This window comes from Crocodylus siamensis, chromosome 1 (genome assembly GCF_052110815.1).
Source record: "Crocodylus siamensis isolate JL-2025a chromosome 1, ASM5211081v1, whole genome shotgun sequence".
Lineage (NCBI taxonomy): Eukaryota > Metazoa > Chordata > Crocodylia > Crocodylidae > Crocodylus > Crocodylus siamensis.
This window is the reverse complement of record NC_143395.1, coordinates 154,906,948-154,934,135: the sequence shown is the minus strand read 5'-3', so window position 1 is coordinate 154,934,135 and position 27,188 is coordinate 154,906,948. Positions and strand designations below refer to the sequence as shown.

The following is a 27,188-nucleotide window of genomic DNA, read 5'->3' as shown; positions in this document are numbered from 1 at the left end:
AATTCTAATCTTGTTGGAAATGGGAATCGTGTGGCTTCTGAAGCCTCTGTGATAAGAGAGCTCCCCCCTCCAACCCGAAGCCTGTTCCTTCTATCACGTCGGGGAGGGGAGGTGTCTGTCAGTCTGTATGTGTGTGCGTGTGCATGCATGTGTGAGTGCTGGAGTGCGTGTATGTGAGCTCCTTTTGAACCAGCTCACCCAGGGGAGATCAAATTCTGGGTGATAATGTGGCTGTTTTGTTGATTTGTTTTAAACCTAAAGTTGCAAAATCAATACAGCAGATCTGATTAGATGTCAGAACCTGTTTCTGTGTTTCTCCTCTCTTTTTTTTCTTCTTTTTCCATGCCTATAGTTGTGTATTGTCGCAAACCAGCTAGAAATGAGCTTTGGTAACAATGCTGCGATATTGGAAAAAGAGAATGTGGAACAGAAACACCAACTGGCTCTCCAAAAAGTGGGGTTTTTTTCATTTTGGCTCCTTTTGTTATTTATATATTTTGAAAGTGGGAGAAGTGGCCTCTCCTTTCATGCTCCAGGCTGGAATCAACCATAGATAGCTTGGTAAAGAGCTGGAACTGCACTCTGGAGCTGCAGTAAAAGAGCAGGTTTATAGGGATACTTGGAGGCTCTTCCTTCTGTCTAGGATGAAAATGTGTGTTTAGAGGCTGGGATTGCGAGTGTCAATATTAATGAGGGGAAAGAAGCTCCAGATACAGCTTAGCATGACAGAGTCTCTTCCTTCCTTTGCCCCTTACCTTCCCCATCTTTAAAATGGGAAGACATTGACTGATTTCATCAGGGATTTGTGAGACTTAATTAAAGATATAAAGTCCTTTGATACCTTTGAGCTCTTTAAGCCAAAAAGGGCTATAGAAGGACAAAATAACAGCTGCAACAACAATAATATTAACAACAATAATTATTGTTATTAATAATGTATATATATCATTAATAATATATGATATATTAATGGCAATAATTGTTCTTGTTGTTGTTGTTATGTTCACAAAATTTGCTGGTCTGTGTTTGGGACATGACAGAGCAGTAGCCTAACTAGGCATGGGTGAGTGGGGCACCAGCTCTATGTACCAGTTTAGAAGTGGGGACAAGAATGGTAGCTGCCTCTGTTTCAGGCACAAAAATTGCTTGTTACACCTCTGCCGTGGAGGTGTATCAAGCCATCCTTTATGATGATGATGAACAGCACTGCTTCTCAGGCTTGTTTCAGGACTAAGTAGCTGCCCTCAGAAGAATTGCAGCATCTGCCATTGATACATGTTAAAATTAGGGACAGGCACCTGGTGCAGATAAAATCAGAGAGGGGGATGATTGGCAGAATATGGGCCTGGGTTAGAATGTCTGAAGAATACAGTGGGATTTGACAGCCAAAGCATGACTTGGTTCACTTTCATAGATTCATAGACATTAGGGCTGGAAGGGACCTCGGAAGATCGTCGAGTCCAGCCTCCTTTCCCAGGGGCAGGAAGTCAGGAGGGATCATAGGATCCCAGCAAGATAAACATCCAAATGTCTCTTGAAGGCATTCAAAGTGGGTGCTTGAACCACCTCTGGTGACGGTCTATTCCAGACCTTGGGGGCTCGGACAGTAAAGAAGTTCTTCCTTATGTCCAGCCTGAAACGGTCATGGCAGAGTTTGTGACTGTTCAACCTTGTCATCCCTTGGGGTGCTCTGGTGAACAGAGGTTCCCCCAAATCCTGGTGAGCACCCCTGATAAACTTATAGGTAGCCACCAGATCACCCCTGAACCTATGCCAGATCATCTCAGAGAGAGAGAAGACCAGTAAAGAGAATCTGATCTAGACCAGGCATCACATCCCAAATCCAGCAATTACATAATATCTAATTATGACAAATACTTGACTACTGGTTTCTAATGATCATAGAAACAGAATGAAAAATGTTTCTTCATCCTAAAATGACAGAGGTTCCTCTAAACTCCAGCCTCTTTGGAGTGACTGTCTTTTGAAACAGCTGATTTACCAGGAGGACATGACATTTGCTTTAGTAGATCCTAGTGCCACGGTCTGATGTAAATATCATCCTGCCCTGAGTACGCTCCTCTGCAGGGATGGTATTATGTCCCAAAAACCAAGTCTAGTTTTTAAGATGCAGAGCAGCCCTGTCAGAATCAAGGAGCATGTAGACCAGTTTTCTCTTTTTTTACTCTACCGTACCTGATCACTAGTCCATCTGCTACAGTTTCTTTCTTGATGATGTGCTGGATCAGACCAGTTTTTCTAATCCAGCTGCCCTGGCTCTCATAATGGCCAGCACTTGGTGCTGTAGAATTAACAAGTGCCTAACAATGCACCTGACCCTGTGAGTGAGAATCCCTTCCTCGATGCTACAGGTCCTCAGGAAGAGAACTGGTGTCCCTTGTACCATATATTGTCATTCTTCCTTGAGCTAATGTCCAAAGATCTATTACAAAAGGTTTTTTAGCCATGTTGGGGGCAGAACCAAGGCCTCCAGGCACAAGTAGCTGGAAAATGCTTTACCTCCTTAAAGTTCCCTTCAGCTTTTTCCTCCTCCAGGGTAGCTGGTGGCTCAGCCAGGTCTTTCTGCAGCAAGGCTTTTCTGAAGGAAATTCCATAATGTATTTCAAGTTATTAGGCTCACAGTTTGGCTTGATAACATGTAGTTTAAATTTTACTAATGCTCCAGGGCAGTGTCTGAATTATGGGGAGATGTGTCCCCTCCTTTTCATTCCCCCTTCCGTGATGTTTGAAGCAGTCAGTGTCTCTGAAGGCTTCAGGGGAAGAGGCAAACTGAGAAAAGCCAGAGGCAAAAGGAAGGGGCTGTGTCTTCTATTCCCCTCCCCTTACCAAGTGACTCATTGAAGCTAGCTGCAGTTTTCGTTTCACAGCCCAGTCCAAGAAGGGTCACCTCAGCTCCTCTTTCCCAAGCAGGAGAGAAGCTAGAGAAGAGTGGGGAGCCTGGCTCCGTAAGGAAAGATGTATCCTAGGCCTCAGAGGGAAATAAGGTGGATAGAATTGGAAATAAGTATGGGTATGAAGTGATTATTCTTCTCCAGGGCTGCAAACAAGAAGTCAGCAAGTAGAATTTAACTTACTGACTGGTGCAAACTCCGTAGCTCAATTGTTGTGTTAAACCAGTGAAAGTTAGTCATGAGTGGCCATCACTCAGGAGGGCTTAATTCTGGGTAGACAGGTCAGAAGGTCATGTCTCTAAAGTTTAATATTCAGTGTTCTCAATGCAATATTCTCAACATGTCCATGAGAGGGAAGTTTTGTGCTAATCCCAGCTTCAAATACCCCTGGGATATTAGCCTTACCTACTCCCACAGTGTCACAGAGCATGGCTTTGGGCCCTCATTCTGTTCCTCGTGGCACTAGTCAGACTGAACCTCTGCAGGAGGTGTCCTTATATTACTGGTCCATTTGAGTAGGCATTGCAATAGTTACCCACCAATCAAAGGAGCTTTTATTTGAAGGTGGGAACTTTTTCCAATGAGAGACAGTATTGCGCTTTCAGATCATTTGGCCTTCTCAATTGCCATAGCATGCATCGCCTAAACTAGGTGTGTCAACTGTACAGTCCATAGGCTGGATCCAGTCCACAGAGCTGCCTTATTTGGCCTGCTGGGCTACTAGCAGGCCTCTGGAAGTTGGGGAACGTGGCCAGGAAGAGTGACCTAATGCAGAATCCAGGGCTCTTGGGTCCCAGTGGATGTGGCAGTTGATGGCAGGAGGACAGTTGAGGGCTGATACAGCTCTGGTCACCATCCAGATGCTTCACCCATTGCCACTGCTGCAGCCTCAGTTCTTTGCCTGCCGTCCTCCTTGCTGGAGCCACTGCCACTGTCCTTGCATTCCCTGTGCTAGAGCTAGAGTTGCCACTGTGGTATGGGGCATGTGACAGTGGCAGTTTCAGCTCTGGCACAGGGCATGGGGCTACATGGCAGGAACTGGAGCTGTGCCATGAACCCCAGGCTGGAGATGGAGCTGCTGCTGTCATGTGCCCCAGGCTGGATCTGACCCACAAAGATCCTTGTGGTACAGATCCAACTCAGGGTACACAAGGTGAGTTGGAAAACCCCATCCTAAATAATTCAAGAAATTTCTCCTTCAGTTAATCATTAAAATCCAGTCCCCAAGAACAGTGACACTAGATGCAGCTATCCTGTCTTCTGTTTGGCATGTGCTAGTCAGTCATGACTTCATCAGGTCTTGCAGATTAGTTATTCAGTCTTATCCAGTTCCATTTCCTTTCTATTGACAGAAGTCTTCTCCATGCCCTTCAGTCTCCAGGGTAAGGTAGAGCTATCTATATATAATCTACCTGATTTTGGATGCTTGTATTTGATGGATGATCCAATTTTCCTAGCTCTGGGTACACTGCTATGTAAACCCTATGGTAATGGATCTGTGTACCTTAGTTTTAGAGAAGTATCAGAAAATTTATCTGTGCTAACCTGAAAATTTTTCTTTCTTATGAGTAATATGGTTCTCAGATCCAAGCCACCTCGTGAATGAATGGCCCATCCAGAATAGAGTGAGAATCGTGACATCTAAAGATTTGGTTTTGTTGCCACAAGGCAGAATTTACTGTACTTTGCAATAGGGAAATTGTTGCATTTTTCCTCAAAGTGTGCTTAACACAGTTTGTAATTTAAGAAAGTAGATTTAAATTATTCTGGCTGCAGACATTATCGCAACTACTGGGAGCTTCAGTAAGCAGAGCATTTCCCTGCTGCCCTTGACTAACTGGTCTGGTCCTGCCCTAAAGCTACAAACTGTATGAAAAACCTGGTGTAGCAGATCTGTGGACCCTATTACTCAAAGAAAGGAAATGTACAGGTAAGCACGGATAAATTTCCCTATTCTAGCTCATGCACCTCTAAATGTTATTCCTGGTCACACACCATTGACTCATCCCTCTTTGGTATCCTGCTGAACAGTTTGCAGAGCTGTACATCAGGCAAGTAATAGTCTGCATCAATTTCACCTGTTATCTGTGTAGCTAACAGGAGAGCAGAAAGGAAAGGAGGGGTGATACAGTAAATAAGGAAGAAGCATCGACGGATCTACACAACTAGAAATTGAATGCATTATGCTCTGCTTCAGTCAGCTGTTGAAACCATATCTCAAGTTTGGAGTCTTTAGCTGGTGCCCTGCCTCCTCTAAGCTACAAGTGTAGATATTAACAGCTCCATTAACATACTCTTGAGACTTCCTGGTGCAGAATCTTCCTACAGCGTGATTAGCTTCTGTGAGCTCCTGGCACCTCTTGTTGAGGATTTATGGGTGTGTAGCCTCAGGGGAAACAGAGCATGCCTCAGGTCTGGGATACTTAACCTCTGCTGATATGACTTATCTCTGGGAACCCACGCAGGCTTGTCCCTTATGCTAGGTCTGGCTATGCAGGCTGGATTTTGGAGCCATCTGCTAAGAACCTCAGATTTAGCTGGTCTTATTTATTAACATGTTTATGTATTGTTCCTTTTAATTTCTCTCATCTGATGAGAGTGCATTTCTCAAGTTAACTGTGGGTCAGAAGATGGCTCTACCTGCACCCATTTCACCTCCTAGGTGTTCCCATTTCCCAGAGAGACCACCACTGAGAGATGGACCTCTTACAAACTCCAGTAAGGCCAGTAGCTTAACTGGGGTTGGGTGACTGGGGAACCAACCTAATGAGGGTAACTCCAGGTTCTTCTACCTACTGCAGTTCATCCATCTAGTCCATGCTCTCTCTTGCCCATTTCCCCCTACTCTCTCTGTCTCATGACCTCATTGCAGCCACTGCTTTTCTCACTTCACAATTCACTGCTTGTGGCAGCTCATGAAAGGGAGCATGATAGTGAGAGAACAGCCCTCGGCACAGAGCAGGGAAGGCTAGGATGGCAGTGGGCAGGTTGGGCATTGCAGAGATGCACTTCAGGGATAGAGGAGCAGGGCAGAGAAGGGAGAAACAGGCTCAAGATGCACATCGTGATAGTTCTGTCTCTGAGCAGGGCTTTTTTTTAATGAAACATCTGCGTGAGCAAAAACCAGCTGAGATCCTGGGAAGCTGTAACTTTCCTAAAAGCCCTGAGAAAAAGATGCCTTGTACCACTCCAAGCTGTTTGCAACCTAAGGGACTGTCTTTATGTGATGGAGAAGAACATTTCTGGGGACAGGGCAGCCCTTGGACTGGTTCTCTTTACATTTAATTGCATCTTCTCTTTACAAGAGGTGTGAAGACTGATCCTGCAGTCTGCTCCCCAGCCTGTTTGCCATGGACATTCCTCCCATATTCACCTCATGGCCACATGCTAGAGTAGTGACATATATGGTTTAGGCAAATAGACTGAGGTTGGGGGATGCTAAGTGGAAGCCTTCTCTAGCCCAGAGTTTCACTACTTTCTTTATTCATACATTTCTGATTAATGATGCTGTGATCAGCACCCAGCTCCTGCACCTAGAAGCATGCTTCACAGAGTATGTAGGTTTGGGTCTGCGTACACACAGTCAAAATCCACTGCCCTTTGTTAAACTGAATCAGGACTGCTTGGCTGTTTTGTGTCTATATTGTTAACAGTGGGTGTACACTTACCTTTGGCTCTACTGGCAACAGTCTGCACTGCTGGGGTAGGGCTCAGTTCTGTCCCTAGTGACAACCAGCAGGACTTAGGTGGATGTAGGTTTGGCATGATATCCGGGGAAGCTGTATCTTTGGGACCTTGGTGACAGGGACATAGAGAATCCTTAAGTTGGTGCTTTGGATTGGCTTTGAGAAGCGGATGCATCAAACCTTCTGAGACGGGTGACTCAAACAGGCGTAACACCTTGCTATTGCTAAAGCATTGGCCTTGCCCTCTTGCTAGCCATGTGCAGTGTGTGTGTGGGGGCGGGGAGGGGGTTATTGTATTGCTGGGTGCATCAACACGAGACGCTACGGCAACATAGCATTGGTGGGTATAAACCATGTCGCTGCAGCTACTTCACTGTAGCGCTGCACTCCCTTGGTATAGCGCATCGCTACGACAACATAGCACTAAAAATAACTGTGTGCTGCCAGCACAGCACAGTAATGACTGTTACTGAGCCATCAATTAGGACTTCCTTTAGGAAGAACAGCACCATAGGGGCATGTGTAGACACACCCATTGTGAACCTTTTGTGCATGGACAATGCTCCCTTTATCCCCATTATGGTGTTTGCAGTCTTAGCTTTTGCAGAACAAAGAGTGGACACCCAGAGTCCCTGACCATAATATTCAGAGCTGGGCCAGCACAGGGCAGGGTTTGCATTTCAAAGAGACCTGGGTGGATTTCATTTTGTCTAAATCTCTTGCTCTGATGTGATGTGTGTTAATTAGATCTCTCCAGGGGAGGTTTCAGCACGGTGATTCTTGGGAAATGTTGTGCTGCCCCTCAAGGGCATTTTCTTGGGAATTCCTCCTTGTGCAGCAAGCTCGTCTTCCTGGTTTCTTTACATAATTGCAGTGTACCTAAATGAGCTTATACAGTGCTGTAGTCAGTAGAGACAAGACTGATGTGTGAAGAAATAGGTGTCTCAATAGTAGCAAGTTCTGAATGTTCTGAAATTGCCTTGATGATGTACTTCATTTCACTGTGGAACGGACTCCTCAGCTACTCACAGGATGCACCATGGGAAGTTATATGTCTTGCATCCCAGTAGCAAGTGCATTCCCAGGAGTGATGGGTATAGGAGCCAATTTGCAAGTAGGTGGGCAAAGCTTGTGCATGCTGAGCTCAGCACCAAACACACTGTAGCCAGAGTGCAGGAGGCATATTGCTGCTGCAGTAGTGGCTCATTGGCTGATTGGGCATTACCCAAAAAGCAGTTCCTGTTTGCTGACCCCCCGGCCAGGGCTCTCCGGGCTCTGGGAAAGAGAAGCGCTGCTCCCGCTCACATTCCTTGATTGCGGTAAGCAGGGGACTCTGTTCTCAGTTGTCCTCTCCTGAGATGCTGGCTCTGGCTTTGGATTTAGGAAGTAGCAGGGAAGGTAGAAGTGTCTCTGAGTCAGGGGATGGGAGTGCTACATCAGCTAGCATCCTTTCAGAGCTTCTGTTTGCTGATTAGCATATGACCAGTAAATATCTTTGCAGATGTAATGAATGAAGACTTGATGTGCAAGTTCTCAGGCAAGAGAGAGATTGTATTCATTTGTTTTCAAATGACAATTGATTTAAATCTGTCAATCCATTTTTTGGTCATTGAGGGGGGAACAAGTACACTTTCAATAAGCTGTCTATATCCTGCTTTTTGATCAGACTCCCTAGGGGGAAGAGGACCTCCTGTTATAGAAGAGACCGACAGACAGAGAGCCAAGCCAGGCAATGAGAGCAGGAAAGGAGAAGCAAAAGCCTTATAGAGAGTGTGGACTAAAAGCAAGGACTCTTGTCTTCTCTGCTTCTTCAGTGCTTAGCGTGGTATGGTCCTCACATGTCTGAGGCCCCTCTGCACTTCTAGGTGACTAATATTCCAATGCATAGTATATTCCTGTTATTTTGTTGCTTGGGTAGTTCTTTTCCCCTCAAGACCTGACTACAGTTGAACTGGTTGGGATAAAATATAAACCAGCATCATCCCTGAAGCTTGGCTCTAGAGCTGAACCCACACAGCACCTCTTTGAGGATTGTGAATGTTCAGTTCTGAAAGGGGAGCTTTATAGCTGAGACCTGTCTCTAATCCCCCAGGGATGGAGCGTTTCCTAGGTCTAGTTGACTGAAGATCAGCTCCCCTGTTCATTTCCCTGTAGGTGAGCGTGGAAGACTGCTCTCAGTTCCTCGTTCTTTGGACTGGGAGCCTGTCCAGGAAAAAGGGTGTCTGTTCTCTTGCTGTGGGTTGCTGCCAGCTCTGTGCTGCCAGAGCCTGGAGAGAGGAGTATTGAGGAGGGAGAGCCACTGGACTTATTGGAGGAGCACAGGAAGAGGAGATAGCAGGAAAACGTTGGAATCTGTAGAAAGACTACCAAGAATCCTCCACCTCTGTAAAAGAGCCTCAGACATGGTGCAGATAATACTAGGGCAAGCTGCTGGCTGCTGGCCTTAGTTATGGTGAGCCTGAAATCAGTAGGGAGGCAATACTTGGGTTTGGTGACCCTGAGAGCTGCTGTTGAAACCCAGCCAGCCTTAATACCTTCTCGGAGAAGCAAGCAGAAATGGCATGCTGCTGGAGCTCACCAGTGGTGATATGCTGGTAGCTTTGCTGTTGCCCCCTGTTGCAGAGCTTAAGCAGCTGTGGGCTGTTCAGCTGGGCCTGGAGGCTGCACACAAGAGAGTGACATCCCTCACCACCTTTGTGAGGAGACAGGAGGTCAGTAAAGCTGAGCTGTTTCCTCCAGAACCTGCTGGAGGACTCCAGCTGGCATCTGAAGGGAGTCTGCAGAATATCAATTGCAGCTCTTAGAGGGGGGTGCACCTGAGGGGGGGTTATACAGGGGAGACCCCCTGAGACATTCCCACTATGAGCAGAAACTGTAATAGCAAGCTAAACATCCGGAGAGGATTTCTGAATGCTAATCAGCCATGACCACTTCTGACCCGGAGCTCTGGAACGGCCCCAGTTACGTTCGCCCAAAGGGAAACTGTTTGCATTCAAATTAAATTCCAGAGGTTCTTAGAGACTCTTTGGCAGCTTGGCAGGTGCATTGTCTTCTCTGCTTTCCAGTTTGTGCCGGAGCATTTGTGCTGGGATTGCCAAAAATCTCAGCTTTTCAGGAAGGTCCTAAGATCTCAGCTCCTCAGGAAGAGTGGGTGGGTTTCTTTAAAGCTCCCTATAGGAGTTTCTGACTTATCTTTTCCTGGGTTGTCCAGTCTCTAATTGAGATGGAAATTCCAGGCAATCAGAGCCATCATTTTCTCTGTGCACAGAAATTTTGCTTTTTGTGGTTTGTGTGGGCTCTGATTCCCACCCCCCCATTCCCTGCTGTACACACATTTAGTCCTGTCTTCAGATTTCATCTATGGTTTGGAGTTTAATTGGTCTCCAAAACTCAGATAAAGCTGTCAAGTTTCTTGTGAGAATTGATCGAGTCTGTGTATCTCATATGATTTTGCTGCAGCAGCCACATTGGTTCCAGCAACTGACTGGCAGAGCTGAGTTTCATGTTTTTATGCAGATCTGTTGCATTTCATATGGTTTCAGGCTTGACTGAAAATTAAGCATGGCTCTGATCACACCTGATAGTAGAAAACCAGAGAAGCTCCTCATTACTGTTGACTGGGTGGAATCCTGTCTCTGAGCCTGACTGTTTTCTGAGCTGCCGCAGGGAGGGGGAGTCAGGGAAAGGATGAATATGCCTCAGACCTTGTTAAAAAGGGTGTATTCTGCATTGTCCCCTATGGATGAATGTAGAGTGGAAGTGATGGGTGATCTGAAAGCTGTGCCAGCCAATTCTGTGCAGCCCCAGGAAATGTGTTGTAACCTAGCCATGCTTCAGATTAGATGAGCTCTGGAAACCTCACCTATTGTAAACATATGGCAACTCGGGGTAGGGCACATAATATGTTTAATTTAGAATTTAATCCAGAGGGGAAATGGGGAGGACACATGATGCATGGCATTTACCCTCTCAGGAGATGCTGTTCTCTGATGTAAAGTTATTTCTGAGGACTTTCAGAAATAAACTTAATCTGGAGAACTTTACCACAGCATATATGCTGTGTGTCCATTACCATTCTCAGTTCCACTCTGGGGTAGCTGTTCAGTCAGTGCAAGCCAGCTACCTCATCATCATCTAGTGGCCAGGTGCTGCACTAGGGCCTACTTGGCTAGCTACACTGGGAGAGCTGGTCGCATTAGTGGGTGCGTCTATATGAGATGCTAACAATGCAGTAGGATAATAATACTGCATAGTAGCATGTCACAGCACAAACAGTACTAATATGCTACTGTGTAGTATTATTAGGCTACTGTGCAGTAGTATCACTTAAAAGGCTTCACCGGCACTACTGTTCGTTAACTATGGTTACTGCACATTTATTTAGTATTTCATTATAAAAGTACTAAATTCAATGTGCAGCAACTACTGTGCATTAATGAATGTGTAGGCACGCCCACTACAGAGTAAATTAACTGCACAGTAATGTCTGATGTAGATTACATTGGAATAAATGTCTGCACCAAATCCATGCGGCATCTGATAGGTCTTGGCTGTCATACCAGAATTAAGGCAGGTCCCAGACCATGGAGGGCTAGGTCCAAGTGCTGTAAGTGAAAATGACATTTGCAGTGATCGGGGATTTCCTTACCAAGTGCTTAAAGCAAAGAGACATTTTACCATCCTAATTGCAATCTAGAATGTAGTAGCTAATAACTCTTTAATGCAATATAGATGGGCTTAATAGTGATGGTCCTGCTGGGATTTCCTTAATGTTTCGTAGCATATGCATAATACACGGCCTCCTGGCCAATTACTTGTTGTGCTGTAAAATGGGAGACTGAGGTTTTCCTGGAAAGGAGGGAGAAGAAGCAGTGCTCAGCGTATGATATTTGTTAGAGAGATCATAAAGGAGAATTTGAAGAGAGGAGATAGCAACAGCTGCTGGTGCCTGAGGAAAACATAGGGATACCCTTGGGCAAATTTGCCTGGGGTTTTCAGCGGGTTTCCAAAAAGAAATCTCCCCTCACCTCCACCACCTTCCAGAATTGCAAATAGCTTAATTTCTGTTTGCAGAAATGTTTTCAGATGCACATGCAAGTCCGTGGTGGGTTTCTAGGAATCTGAATAAAATGAAAAAAAAAAACCAGCTCATTTTTACATCCGAACAGAAGGTTTTGTCTGAGCAAACTGGCGCACAGCAAATATTAGGACACTATTCTAGTAATGGTCTCACTCCTAGTATACAGAGATCACACCTGCCTTCCAATTCCTACTTGATACTGTCTTGCTTATACATCCAAGTGTTGTTCACTTAGCTATGGCAGTGCACTGGGAGCTCACATCCAGTTAGTTATTGTGGCTCTTAACTCCTTCTCAGAATCACTTTGGCTGTGGCTATAGTGCCTCTTCCTACAAATACGCCTTATATTCTTTCCTAGATGCATGACCTTGCATTTTGTAGTGTTAAAAGGCAAGTTGTTCAGATGAGTGAATTTTACCAAGCAATCCTAGGTGGCCTGTATAATTGACCTGTCCATATCATTATGTATCATTCCACCAATTTTTGTGTCTTCTGCAAATGTTACCAGCAATAGTTTTAAATTATCTTCAATCAATAAATATATTGAATAGTGTTGGGCTAAGAGATCCTTGTGAGACCTCTGTAGAAACCCCCCCATTGTGTGATAATTCCCCATTTACAGTTACTTTTTTGCATTCTATTAGTTATCTGCTTTTTAATCCATTTAATATGCGTTGTATTGATTTTGTATGCAGCTAATGTTTTAATCAGCATGCCATGTGGGACTGAGGCAAACGCCTTCCAGAAATCTAAGCATATTATGTCAGCATAGTCACCTTCTTCCACCACATTTGTGATCTCAGAAAAACATCCAGATTGTTTGACAAGCCTGATTTTTCCATTAAACCCTGAGGGCTGGCATTAATTAGGCCACCCTCTTTTAATTCTTCACTGATTGCCTCCTGTATCAGTCTTTCAATGAGGTTTCCTGATGTTTAGCTTAAATGTTCCTTCTTTAAGTGCATTTTTAAATCCCCTGGCCAGATGACCTTCCCCCTATTAGGCATCTAAGTGGATTTAGGTACCTAAATGCAATCCTTTCTTCATGAAAAACTGTTCATTCAAAAGGTAGGAAGCCCTTCTCTTCCAAGCTGATTTTTTGTGACTTTGTTTTGAGATTAAATCACAGTGCATTACAAAAATGGATGCATTCGTGTATTTTCTGGGACTTGAGTAGGGTGGAATAGGGTCACACTTATTTGACTAAGTCCATTTAGGTGTCTAATAGGTAGAGTGGGAGCTGGCCTATCTTTCAGATACTTGCAGACTATTATCTTATCCCTCTTTGCCTCTGCTGTGACTTAGCACCCAGACATTGAGCTTCCCTAATCTTTTTCCCCAAATAAGGCCTCTTCAATCATTTTTCTTCTTTCCTGAACTTGAAGGAACCTGTCGCTCTTGTACTGAGGGGCACCTGGAATCTCACTGGCCCTTCACAGAGAAGGCAGTCCTTTCCCAGCTCTAGGGTGGGACACCTCTGACATTGAGCCTCCAGCATATGTCTACACAGTGCTGAATCCTTTGCGGATTCTCCCCTGCACTGCGTTGACAGCGGCTCACTGCTGTGATGGGAAAAAGCTTGACATATGTTGTCCAAATTCAAAAAATTGCTATTTTCGCACTGCTGAGTGCTTTGAGTGATAGGGGTGCCATGCCCTCATCTACCACAAGGAGGTTTGGAAATCTAAATGCTGTTCTCCAGAAGGTAAGACAAGTGTACCATGCTGGGGGAAGAACCACTGAAGAGCTGATTCAGATCAGAGACCTGGATCCTGAGCTTTGGTGCTGTTAGTGAGACTAGGAGAGGCCCTGCCCTTATTCAGAAGAGCTTGGGATGACAATGACTGGAGGTTTGTTGGATAGACTTAAGCCAGTATTTCACCTTACCCATCCTTGACTGGAATGGGTAGGGAGAGAGAGTGCCAACCTGCTGCTGTGAAATGTATTTCCTGCCCTTCACTTTGTTGGTTTCCCTCTGCTACAGATTAAATCCTCTCCACTTGACATTAAAAGGGTGTCTCTGCAAGGAACTGCTGCCTGCGCACTAAGTGGACTCAGCTCCTTCAAGAGGTTCTTTTGATATCAGACCAGTCTCAAATCAGTCACTGGAGAGGCCCAGCAAACCAGATGTCCAGGCACGCTTGCCTGGTGAGCAGACTCACTAATAAATCTCACCCTCCAGGTCTGAGTTGAGAGGAGATGAGACAGAGCTGCTGGCCAGATGGGGAGGTTGGGGGAGTAGGCAGCTGTCCTTGAATGGATGCCAGTTCTGTCACCAGCCTTCTTCCTGTACCCTCTGCTGCAGTAGATGCTCCAAACTCAGGAGAGTGATTTCTATGAATGCCTACAGCTGTTGGAAGTCACAGAGCTCTGAATAATGCTGTTAATGCCAATTGCAGTAGCGATGCTCTGGAACTTCACAACCAGACTTGGTGTGTTGCTTCTCTGCAGAAACACAGTAATAAAGAGCAAAACAGAGAAAATATGCCATGTTTTACAGTTACGGAGCAAGTATCCCCAATACATGATTCCTTGACCCTGCCTGAAACAGGCAGTAATTACTAATTTCCAGTAGTCAGATCACATGTGTGAGTAGCAAGGACTCCCTGAGCTCTAACCCCACCTGTGACACTGACTCTTGGGGGATGTCAAGAGAATAGGGTCTGGCAGTCAGAGTGAGGAACTGGGAAGCTGGACTCCTGGGTTCCAGTCTAAGTTCTGTCAAGTAATGTAACCTCTCTGTGCTTAGGGTGGAGGGCAGGGGGCTGTGGGAAGGAGGGGAGATTTGCTTGGTATCTCTGTGGCTGTCTGATCTTGTAAGGTGCTAAGGATGAATTATTCAAACAGCTGAGGAATGTTATTACTTTTCTTTTAAAATTAGGATAAGTGTCATATGTCTCATTTTTCTTATTCATTCTAGAGGTAAGTTGAGAGGACAGTAGGAAACGGTTCACCAGCCCTTAATTTGGCATTATTCTACCTCAGGTCTAGACCCAGAAAATGATTCAGTGAGGGATTTGGCTGAATAATGGGATTAGGAATGTAATTCAGAGATTTTCTCTGAGTCAGTACTCTGAATTTTTCCTTCCATAGCAGTGGCCCTGGGGTATTACTAGCTGATACTTGATGAGAAAGAAGTTGAGATCTTCCATCCATTTCCTAAGAAAAAATATCCCAATGTTAATCCCACTGCTAGGATTGGCATTAGTTGGATACTATTGAAGAAAACATCAGGGAAAGGGGTCTGGAGGCAGAACACCTCTATTGCCCCAGGGCAGGCAGAGTTTTTTTTCAAAGATTGTTCTGTTTCTTTTCTGTGGGTAAATAGAGAATTTCCATGTTAACTCTTTGCAACTTGGCTCTGTCTGTCTTATCTCAGGCTGGATCAGGATCCAAATTCAGGGCCTGGATTTGGATTGTGGGTCTCATTGCAGACTGGATCCAGAACTGGTAGTGGCACGGGGGTGAGCAGTATGGCAAGTGGAGTTAGGAACCCATGGGGGTTAGTGCAGTTGTTTTTTGCCCCCTGCCACTGATGTATGTTCCCAATGGGTCTCTGTATCCCAGATTTTAGCAGTGGGTCCCACCTACACTTACCCCATCCTCAAATTCCTGGCCCTTCTAGGAGCCTTGCAGGCCAGATGACACAGCTCTGTGGGCTGGATGTTTGGCATCCCTGTTTTAAATGTATATTTGATATTGGTTAAAAGTACACAGGGACCTTTTCCTGGCTGATGGTTCATATGTTATTATTATAACTGTCTGAAACTTCCCTGCTTCCCATATCAGGCCTTTCCTCGCATGGGGCCTCTTGTTTCCACCTTGGGCCCCATATCTTGCCCTGAAATGGCTCATGTGTCTAATAACCATTTTTGTTCGCTGGCTCTTCTGGCACTTGTTTTCCCTGCCTGTTTGGGAAGTAGCTGTATAGGGACTGTTTAGTGCTCCCCATTTAGCTTTCAAACTAAAAACAGAAGGCAAGGTAAAGCTATTGCCCAGCTGTGAGCAGAAAGGCTCTGACCACCTGTGGCTTTGATCATTGCATTTTAAAGCAGCAATACTTCCCCACCCTCCCTCTGGTGGGTTTTCAGCAACACTTTACCAGCAGCTTCTCCACTTTTAACTTTCAATTATTTTGTTAAAAGGACCAAACACATAAGTGCCTGAATTGCTCAGGGAGCTGGTAATGGGAGACTGAATCTTTCACTTCCAGGCTGCTACTGGGAGCCCAGTCAGAGCCATCCTGACCTGAATTAGTTTCAGACAATGGCTCCTCAGAGGTCTGGGTGAAATCAATTTTGAGGACGTGAAGAGATCTCACCCAGTTCCTAGTAGGCTAGGCACTAGTAGGCACTGGGCTATTGGACCCCTCAGTGGGCATGATTTGTCTGCTTTGTGGACAGGCTCTATGACTTCATGGCAGTCAGATATCTGCTGTTTGGTTATTGTGAATAAACGTGCGTGCCGATGCAGAGCAGCCATGAGATCATGGGGACAAGACAAATCTAACACACAGAAGGGCTGTCCCTACCCACCAGTAGGAAGCATTGTCAAGCTTCCCAGGCATATTTTGTCCTAGGTTACAGGGGAATTCGTTAAATCAAGGTGCTGAGGGTCCATAGGGAAGTTTTTAAGTATGTGCCTTATTGATCCTCTCTGCTCTGCATGGGCATCGCAAGGGCATTCACTAACTGCCCAAGGCCCAGTCATAGCAAAGGCTGGGCTTGGCATTAAATCAACAAGGATTATTAGTCCCTTCCCTGGTTGTTTTAAAGCCCTGCTCAGGCACATAGAAGGGCTCATCCCAGGAGGTTATACCATGCTTTGGGGATTTTCCCTCCTAAGGGTTTGCTTTTACCTTCTCCCCTTGGAGGTTGAGCTGGTAGCTGAGGGAATATTTTCTGCTGTGGCAAGGAGACAGTCTTGTGAGGAGACTTACAGGCTGGAAGTGGCACCCTCTGCCTCCTAGTCTTGCACTTCTGATGAGGTCCTGTGCTTTTCTATTTCTGGCAGCCTTTTGGTCCTGGTTCTTACAGCTCCCCTGAGATGCTCCAGAGGAGATTTGGGCAGGGATATAAAGGAAATTTCTTTTCTTTTCTTTTTCGTTCCCTTCTCTGTGACGCTTGTGACATTTACAACTCTTGAGGCACCACTGATCCCCAGAGAGAATTAAACCTAAATATAAAATAAAGCTGTGGTCCTGGCTGCTGAAGATCACAGGAGGAAGAGAAAGGGGAAGGGAAATGTAAAGAGTTAAAATAAATGTCAGCACAATCTTGTCAAGGGCTCTGAAAGAGTGAAATGTGACCCAGAGCTTTACTTATTGCTTATTAATGTAGTCAGGGGTTCCTCCTTTCAGCCGTTCCATAGGAGCCATACTGTTTGCCCACACTGATGTGCAAGGGTGTTCCTCAGTTCCAACAGTGGTTGATCCCATTCCCCCGACCACCGATTCCATTTGTGGTTTCAGCTGGGCCTGGACTTCTTCAAAGAAGGACCTAACTAGTTGTGTTGCTTCTCTTTGAGTGATTAAATGGCAAGATGAAGTGATTCCTGTTCTAATGTAAAGAGAAGAAACAGAGCAACACATGACTGATAGGGACCACTTGGGCCACTGAATCCAGTTCCCTGCAAATGCAGGCAACCACAGAAGAGGTGCTAAGTCCAAGTGGATCCAAAAGGACATCATTTTTGTCCTTCCCATATTCCACAAGCCACAGACAGTCCTCTCATATCCAGTAGCACAGTAAGATCTTTTCTACAAAACCCTCCAAAGGCCTCAGAAACTACCACATGCCACAGAAAGAGAGCAGGAAAGACCAGGACACTGCCAGGCAGTGGGCAGGGAGGTAAAGTGAAAAAAGCCCAGCTGATCCTAGGAACTGAATGATGTCTCACCACAGGAGGAGGAAAATAATTGTAGCAGTGCCATCAGTCTGACCTGGAGAAAATTCCCTCCAGACAAGAGATCTGGCAGTGGTTTAAAGGTGAAAACAAGAGCAAGACACGAGCTGGGCACTAGGGAGGTTTTGCAGTACCACTGTAAGCTCTGGTACACCCTGCCCCAAATCCCATCTCTGGCAGGCTCCAATCTCTGAGGAAAGTTTTTTAAAAAAAATCCCAAAACCATGTAATGCACAGAAGGAGGAAAAACTTCTTCCTGCCCCTCCCAGGAAACATTTGGAGTGAGATGTACTTGGCATATGGTAAATGAACAGCCAACTACAAATGTCTCCAAGATGACTGGGAGTTGTAGGTTTCTGCTTTCCTGATATGTCATTAGAAAGGTGGGCATACTTGCCATTTCCTCTTAGATACTGGAAGAAGACTACCAGTTCTTATAATGGAGTTCTTATAGCTAATATAGCATGGGGTAAGTGTTTTTTAGGACAAGAGGAACTTAGTTCTGTCCTACCTGTTGCCAAGTTGTTTCATATAATGGTGATTAGCAAGGTATAAACGCCTTAATTGGCCATGGGTTAGTTAGTATTTCTGTCTATACCAGTGTTAAAATCCTAGACTTGATCTACCCCCTTGATTCTCCAATTACTGGGACATTAGCCTACTGCCCCCAGTTCTGAAATGGGGATTTTCACTATTTTAATTGCTTTCTGTTTCATACACAGTCTACCTAATCTGGTGGCGGGGGGGAGGGGGAGGGAGGGAGGGGGTCATTTGAATACATTACCCTGTGCATGTGTGTGCATCTTCTGCACACACACCATCTTTTTCCACTCATCTTTTGCAATTAAGGAAACCAAATGTGTTGAAACCAGGCACTTCAAGGTAACTGAGCCATGGGAATGATGTGACTTTGCACTGCAGGGGAATACTTGTCTTTGTAGTGTCTTGTTAGCATGAATTAATTGGACACTGAGTTTACATAGAGTTTCAGCATGTCTGGGCTAGGTTTGTGTTTGGGAGAGCATGTAGGGCGAAAGGTCTAGAAATTCCCACCCTGCGTGGACCCATTCCAAAACCTTATAAAGGGAAAGAGTGGGATAATGTACTAATCATCTCAGTTAATGCAGCAGAAGAGTACATCACTAAGCAAAACTGTCTTTATTAAAATAGGGTTTGACTTGCTGAATTAATTGGCTTGGAAGGTTTCTAGGAGAGAGCACAGGAGCTGAGATTCAGACAGTTGGTACATGTGTTTTGGCTCACTCTTTAAGAGCATTAAAACATGTGACTGGCAGGAAGACAATCCTCCTCCCCTCCAAATGCTACTTTGTCTGCTCCTCCCCACCCTCCAAATAGAGAATGTATTTGAGTTTTCATTATTAAGAAGAACAATACATGTAACTTAGCATCAACATATGTCAAGAGTTCGCAGTCCTTACACCTGTCCCCTGGGAGCCAAGTGAGTAAGGGTCAGTAAACACAGGTTAATTCAGCTATGGGATAGTTTGCCACTTATGGTGTAATTTGCCATTGTTCCTGTCCCCCACCAGCCTCCCCAGCTCAAAATCAACACCTGATAATTGGTCCCTACTGGATAATTCATCATTATTGGGATTTCCCCCTGTGACAAATTAATCGGTTTGTTATATTACTGCCTCCATTTCTACAGACTGGGATGAGAGAGAGAGGGAGTAATTTGCACAACACTACAGAAGGGAAGTATGTGATGGAGCCAAGATTAAAACTGAGGAAGTTTTCCTCCCAGCCCCTTATTCTACCCATGAGGTTAAATCATCCCTTGTAGCTGACAAAACAAACATTTGAGATCAAGGTTGGAAATATCCATTGCTTAATATAATTCTATATAGAAAACTCCTTTGGTTGGAACCTGTTGTGCCTTATTAGGATATAACTGGAAAAAAACCTACTTGTGTATAATATTGGTATATTAGTTGCATATACCCATGTAAGTGACAATGGAATCCAGAATGGACAAACACGTATCTATCCCAGGATAACAATTAGCTATCACTGTTCCTCACCACAAGGGGGTGGAGAGCCAGTAACAGCTTGCCATTTGCCTTTAACAAACAGCTACATTGGGGAAGTTACAGAGAAATGAAACACAAGCTGATATAAACTTACCCCAACTTAGTTTTACTGCTGATTCTATTTCTACACCACTTTAAGCAAAATGGCACAGCTTCCTAAACAGATAATTTCCCCAATATTTTTTTACACTAATATCATGCTAGTTACATCTCAGCTCTTCATGTCCTTATCATATTGATGAGAACTGTCCAACTTTGGCATAGTTATGGGATACACGCAGCACTGGCACGCATCCCTTGGATCATATACGGCACAATCTGCACTTTGTGGAGGCACCCCTCCTGGGATCCCTCCCCACTTCATAGACTGTACCACTGGTAAATGGCCCACCCTGCCAAGCAGGTATGGAAGAAGCAGCTGCTGGGGCCCTTATGCCAAGAGTTAACTGCTCATGGGCCATGTGTAGCCCATGGGCAACATGCTGGCCCCTCCTGGGCTGTCTACCTGGTATGGATAATAAGAGCTTGTGTGTGTGCGACTGGATGGAAACAGAACTGATCAGTTGTGTGTTGAAGAACTTCTCATGCCAGCAGAGGTTCCCATATATTTTTCTCTGTGTGTGTTTTAGAGCAGGAGAATCTGTGATCCATCTCTATAGCACATGACAGTGTGCAGCATAGTGATGGCCATGCCATCCTAGGTAGCCATTAATTTGTTGGAGGGAAAGTTCTAACTATGGGTTTAAGCCTATTCAGTTACAAAGAGCTCTGTATATCCCAGGGGTCAATATGTACGTATTCCAGCTACAGCAGCAATACAGTGGCATTAGCACAGACTTGCTGCCTGCTTGCTGGCTTCTCTTCCCTCCTGGCACTAATGGTAGAAGTGAGGCTCCCTGCCTGATTTCCTTATGTGGTACACTGGGCTGCTGGTAGTTTCCTGCTGCTTTTAGCTGCATAGTATTATTAATGTTGAACCTTAGAAAAATATCAGAGGAGGATGAAAAGGCAGCTCCATGTGTTTGCAGCGGGTCCTGGGATGTATGGGAGGATTTTGATTCAATTTAGGAGGCTACTGGACATGGTGAGCTATGTCTAACAGGTCCTTAAAAATTATCCATAGTAGTTTCCCTGCCTTCAGTTATGCTTATTTATTTTTGCAGTCAGTTGCAGTAACTAGTGTAATTCGAAAGACTGTTAATAGAACAGAGTTAATAGCTATCATTTACAAAAAAGGGGCAGGCTTTCTCACCAGACTCTGGGTGTGAAATATGTTCTTTGCAGTGTTAATCCAGTAAGTAAATGGTCATTTATCTCAGCTCATGCACATGGGATCTGATAGAGTCTGCAAGACCTTTGTGTCAGTGTTAAGTATCTAGGATAGATCAGATAGATGCTAGTTACAACCAGTATTTCAGTTCAGTGTCTAAGTTTGAGAGAGCCTTCTGCAGAAGAGCAAATTGCAAATAAAACTGCCCTCTCACCTAGAGAGGTGGGTTATTTTCTCTCATTCCATTTTGAATTTTACTTTCATCTTAGTAAAAACTAAGAAATTTCTGTGTGTCTCTCTTGTGACAAGAGGAAATCCGGTCATAAGCACAGAGTTGGAAGTCAGGACTCCTAGGCTCCACTTCCACCTGTGCTGCTGACTATCCACGTGACATGGGATCAGACAATGCTCTGTCCCCTTGCCAGTATTTCTCCACCTGCAAAATGGAAACAGTAGGAGCCTTATGGAGGTATGCATGAGAATCCATCAGTAAAGTGGCTTGAAATTTGCAGAGATGTGAGCAGAGTATTAGTGGTGGCTTCTTTGATCCTTGTTGCAGTTTCCAGGCCTGGTCTGTCTGTAGTAAACCTGGCCCTTCTTGCTTCTGGGTACTGGCTTCCCCTTATCCTTCTGCAGGCAGCTATCATCTCTGTTTCTTCTGGCCCCAGATCACTGCAGCTCTGGTCTCACCTATGCCTCCCGCCTGAGCTTCCTCCCATTCCCTTTGGTCTGCCCACACTTCTCTCCTTTTCTTCGCGTTGTCCTTGATTCTCCCTGCTCCAGGCTGCAACAGCATCTGAGTCCAGGCAAGCCACATCTCCTTCATCCTTTTTCTTCAAACACCACCTCTCAGTAATGCCCTTTTACAATCACTACTTTTGCACATGTCTGTGACTTTTACCCTGGGAACTCTCCAAGGCAGGGGACTCAGATGTCTGTTTGCGGTTTATCTGCATATCATATTTTAGCTGGTACAAAGAAAATCTAGTGCAGTATAATTAATAATCCTAACACCGGAGAGCATGCTCCACATCTGGCCTCAGTCAGGCAAAGATGGGAAGAGAAAGAATCTTATACAGGGGTTGCCCAGCTATGGGCTCTTTGAGGTGACACAGCAGTGGGATACTAAGGAAGTGACAAGACTCCAGCATTGTGAATATATGCGTGAGAACACATGTAGCAAGCCCAAATAGTGAGTTGCAGCGAGTGGCTATAGAAAGGGAATGACTGGCCACACACCGATTGCTCTGCTAACTGGCTGATCCAAGCTGGAGGAGAGTGGTTTCTGAATGATCCTTACAAGCCAGCAGTTCAGCAGCATTAATTTGTTCATGTCCTGTAATCTATACCACTGGCACCAGTGCCACTTAGAGGAGGCAGTCACTCTTAGCCCTGCCAGCCAGCTTCTGATATTGCAGTCTGCTCACGCATAAGTGTTTTGTCTCTAGTTGTGGCACTGCTGTGTTCACATGTTCTCCAGCTTCCCTGGGCTGCCAGTCATTACTAATGTCTGGTTCGCCATTGTCTGTCCAAGTCACCTCCATTTATATGTGGGCCTTTTTCTTCATCATTCATTCAACCCAAGCTAGACAGCCTACATGACAACCTGCTGTCCCAAGCTTTCTTGTTACTGAGGAGAAATTGTAACTCTTTCTCACCCAGCAGGTAACAAAGCAGAGGGAGTCAGTAAACTGAGACATGCCTTTCTCATAGAAAAAAATGCAGAAACATCTAATTCTTCACATCAGGTCTTTTGCACAGAGCCAAGATATGGCTGTGCTGCCATCATGGGACTCAGGGATGTGGTGACTTTCATGGGGGGAGAAATATCCCTTATCTTTATTGCCATTTCTGTGGCACTGGGGGGTCTGACCCTAACAAACTTCCCTGAGTCGCACCTAGTGACTGGAGCACTGAAGGCTGCTTAGTAACAGCCCCCAAAAAATCCTGAGCTGGATCTCTCAGCCAAGTGCTTTTGTTCCCTTGTGAAGAAGAAAGCTCTTTCCCACAGCTGGAATAGCAAATAAGCTGTGTGACGGGTGTGTAAGGGTTGTCTCTGCACCAAAGACCACCACATTTCTCTGCCCTGTGGCACAGCAGCCCAAGCACAATTCTAGTTACTTCCAACAAAGCTGGAAAATGAGAGATTTTTTGCTGCTCAAAACTCTACCCTGACACTTGATATCTCCTCATGCTGCTCTCCTCCTGCTTTTCCCCTGTCACTGTAAGCATCGTGCTGACCCAGCAGCTCCATTCACTGCAAAGCTCCTAGTCTGGCTCCTAGTCAAGTAGATACTTGGAGTGTCCCTTTGCTCTTGGGACATCAGAGTGGGTTGCCTTAATTTGGTGGGTTTTATTTGTTCCTAGCAAACAGACAAGTGAGTATAGCTTTTTACTATTGTTCAATAACATTATTGATAAAGCCAAGCTGCATGGCTCCATGTTTTCACAGCAGCAACATCTTAACATCTCTGCCAGCAGCCTGTTGCTTCTTGAATGATACCTAGCTAGGTAACAATCTGCCCCCTTCTCCCCTTTCTAGTACCTCTTGCCCTACTAGCTGGTCTGTAGTTCACTTGTCACACCTAAACTGAACCACAGGATGTGGTCAGTAGTTCAGTTCAGCATCAAAGAAAAACAGTAGGTGTCTGTATCTGGAACCTCTGTATCTTATGCAAAAGCTCCTGGAGTCCTGTGTGTGCAGGGATAGCCGCCACCTTTGAGGTGGCATATGGCAGGTGTTTAACAAGGCACATCAACACTGCACATTACATCTTTAGGGAGAAATTGAAAGCCTTGTTGGGATCCTCCATGTAATCTCCTGGGTTTGGAATTTGGCCAAGAAGTCTACATGCCAGGGGAACTTAATAATCAAGAGCAGCCAGGACTCTGTTTCACTATGTTTCCAGCAAGACAGTTACCAACCAGGATCCATGCAGGAGCATTAGCTCAGCAAGTATATACAGAAAATTTGCAGAAACAGTCAGTACCATTTGTGGCAGCTCTAGCAGGTTCTTTGTGGAGGGATGACCTAGGAGCTCTCCTTCCTGAAGGAATCCATCTCCAACCTAGGAGAGCTGGGAAGTTCCTGGCTCTGGGAGGTCAGGCTGCCGGTTCATTTAGACTGGCTTCTTCCACATGCAAACTGCACTTCTGATACAGAGGAGGGAATGCTGTTCTGGCGATTTAGCTCTACCACGACAGTCTGCACTTCAGTCTTGTGGCTGAAACAATAACCCTTTCCCACCCACTCCCACTTCCTGTGTATCAAGCCCAGAAATGAGATTTTGAGGACATCCGGAAGGGTCCTCTGGCATTTACTTAATGCCGGTGTTTCCAGCATGCTCAAGAGCAGTGGCCTGGGGCAGTCTCAGAGCATCCACACTGCCTCACTTCTTACAGTGGACAGATATTCCCTGGTTACTGGAACAGAGGATGGTCCTGTTACCAGGGAAGGGACCACACCATTTTTGCTGCTCTCAAGACCCTTCAGGGCCTCCTTACTTCATTGAATGGGGCTGCTGTCCCATCCCTCTCTCTCACTAGGTGAATTGCTTTGGTCAAGTGCATCAGGAGTTGCTGTGTCACTTTTGAAGCCGTCTCTCTTTTTTTCACGTCACCAGCTGGCCTTGATTAGAGTGTGAGTCCCCACCGGCTTCAATTAAGGAGCAGATGTGACCCAAGAAATGGGATAGCAGCTGGGGATGGAGATGGCATATTCATAGCACTAAGTGTAATCAAACAACTTCTCACATTATTCTCACTGTGAGGTGGGAGACGTGTGAGCCAAAGGCAAGTCAGTGCTTGGAGCGCCTGCTGAGACACATTGCTAGCAAAGCCATCTGTAATGAGCTGACCATGCCATTCAACACAGCAGTGTAATCTCAGTCAAGGGCTGCTTTTAATTTATTTAAATGCAGTAAAGGACCCAGAGGCTTAAAGTTGAGCCAGGTACCTGAAAAATAATGTGGTTACTGTCAGGCAAGGGCTAACCAGGAAGGAAGATGCAATGTCCCACTATAATGGCTTGGATCAAGATGAAACCTTGCTGCACTGAACCTGGAGACATCATTGTGCCCATAGCAAAGGGGATGCTGTTGTTCTAGACCTGGAGATGTGATTATGCTACTGGCATAGGAGGTGTTGGTGAATTAGACTTGTTGACATGGTTATACCTGTGGTGGAGGAGTTGCTAGGGCGGACCTGGAGACGCCATCATGTTCATAGTGGATGAGATGCTGTAGAAATTCTTATGTTCATGACAAAGGAGATTTCTCATATTTGACCTGTAGTGGGTAGATGTTGCCTTGAGGCAAGTAGATTTTATCAGGCCTGAGGGAGAAGAGTCGTTATAATACAGGAGGTCTGCTATAGAGACAATTCTTTTTCCTTTCTGAAGCTTGGTCCATCCAACAGCCATTTTCTACCTTTGTAGATTCTGGTGCAGTCTTCCTCATTTCAGTAGGCAAGCTTGTGTTTTTCCCTACCTTCTATTACTTTTAATTTAGTGCTAGTGGAAGGTGCCAGATTGGTAGCACCTGGAAGCGAGGTTTCTCTTGTTAATTGAAATAGGTGGCAGCCCACTGGGTTCTGCTCACCCTGCCTGCCTGGCCCCGGAAACCTTTACAAAAACTAACAAAAATCATCCTACTCACCTTACCCCAGCAGAACAGATAAATGTCATTATTCGTATGCTAGTGAAAAGGGAAAATGAGGCACGGAGTGGACAAATGATTTACCTCCCAAGGTAAGACAATAAAGATAAAGAGGGGACTAGAACTCCAGAGTACTTATAGTCAGTCCTCTGATTTAACCACTGAGTTGCACTTCCTTGCAGACCTCTTGATGCTTGCATTAAGTACAGCCTCTCTAATGCTCCCCATGGAGTGTATGCTGTATTGGGGCAGACAGTGTACATCCCTCCAGAGGGATAGGCAATTTATATATTTTTAACTTTCCTCTATTAAACAAGGAACAGGAGAAAATGGATTTCAGTGTTTAGCAGCTAATGCAGCTTGCAGGTCAGACTGGATTCAAGGAATTACTACTACTGTTATTCTGATTTAAGACTTGTGGGTCTAATGCAAGCTGCAGAGCTCAGCAATGTGGGTTGTATGTCTGATCACAAAGGGTGACTTGCTAAAACTCCAGGGCTCAGCAGTAATGTCCCACTATAACTGGTTGGATCAAGATGAAACCTTGTCTCTCCATCCATGCTTTTCACAGGTGGCTCCCTCTCCCCTCCCCCCATATGTCAGACTTGCAACCTGTTCTAGTCCAGATGCAAGTGGCTGACAGAGAGCTGATGGGACTCTTGGCTGGACAAAACTTTGGGAAATAGGAACTATACTCTAACAAGACTGGTGGGTGCCTGAATCGTGACGGATGCTATGGCAATGACTGAGGGTTTAAGTGGTACAATAGACTGTGCTGGAGACTGCTGTTTCCACTGATGGCTTTTCTGTCCATTTTTGTCATTTGGCCTCCAGTCCCCCCAGTGGTGGAACCAACTTTCCAGGACATTCGCCAGGGCTTAGGCCGCAGCGTCACCCTGCGCTGCACCATGCTGAAGGGAAGCCCCATGAAAGTTGCCACTGCTGTCTGGCGTTTCAATGGGAATCTCTTGACGCTGCCCCCTGCAGAGCAGCAGGACTACTCAGAGCTGAAAGTGGACAGCGTGAGCCGGGACACCAGCGGTAGCTATGAGTGCAGCATTTCCAATGATGTGGGGGTCTCCACCTGCCTCTTCCAGGTGTCTGGTGAGTCTTGCAGGTTGCCTTGTTCTTGTTCTCATTTTAATTGACTTGTGTAATGCAACTGGTAGCTGGGGAGACAGAAGCCCCCTTCTCCTTAAGAAGAAATAGTGCAGGCAAGCTTCCTCCACACCATTTCTGAACCAGAATGCTACAGTTGTTCTGGAGGGACCATTCTCTGGATCCAGAAGGGGAGATCAACCTCTCTGTTTCATGCAGTCCTTCGTACCTCTGCTGGTACTGCCTGGAAGGGAAGTCAATCAGTGCCAGTTGCCTCGGTACGTTTTTGTGGCATGCACACCAGCCTGAAAGAAACAGGGCTGGAACCCACCCCACACATGTCACACAGGCTTATTTATATGGCTGTTGGATGGTATCAGTTGTAAGCTATAGCCAACCTGAGTCGGATTTAAAAGTTCAGCAACTTGGGAAGAAAGATGGTGCATCTCAGCATAAGTTCCCTAAAGAACCCAGTCCCCTCTTTGAAAACAAAGCCATTCCTAAAAACATGCATTCCCCAGGTTTCTGTAAG

The 27,188-nt window shown here is 45.4% G+C and overlaps 1 protein-coding gene across 5 annotated transcripts in view; it reads left to right on the top strand.

The window, feature by feature from the left end:
• The window catches only part of MDGA1 (MAM domain containing glycosylphosphatidylinositol anchor 1), a 207,851-nt gene that overhangs the window by 99,450 nt on the left and 81,213 nt on the right, over positions 1-27,188 (top strand). For all 5 annotated transcript variants that reach the window (XR_016442233.1, XM_090046580.1, XM_090046564.1 and 2 more), the window contains exon 9: positions 26,393-26,662. Coding sequence is in view for 4 of the 5 variants with exons in the window: in XM_090046580.1 (XP_089902706.1) it covers positions 26,393-26,662 (270 nt within the window). In the remaining variant the exon portion in view is untranslated. The remainder of the gene's footprint in view (positions 1-26,392; positions 26,663-27,188) is intronic.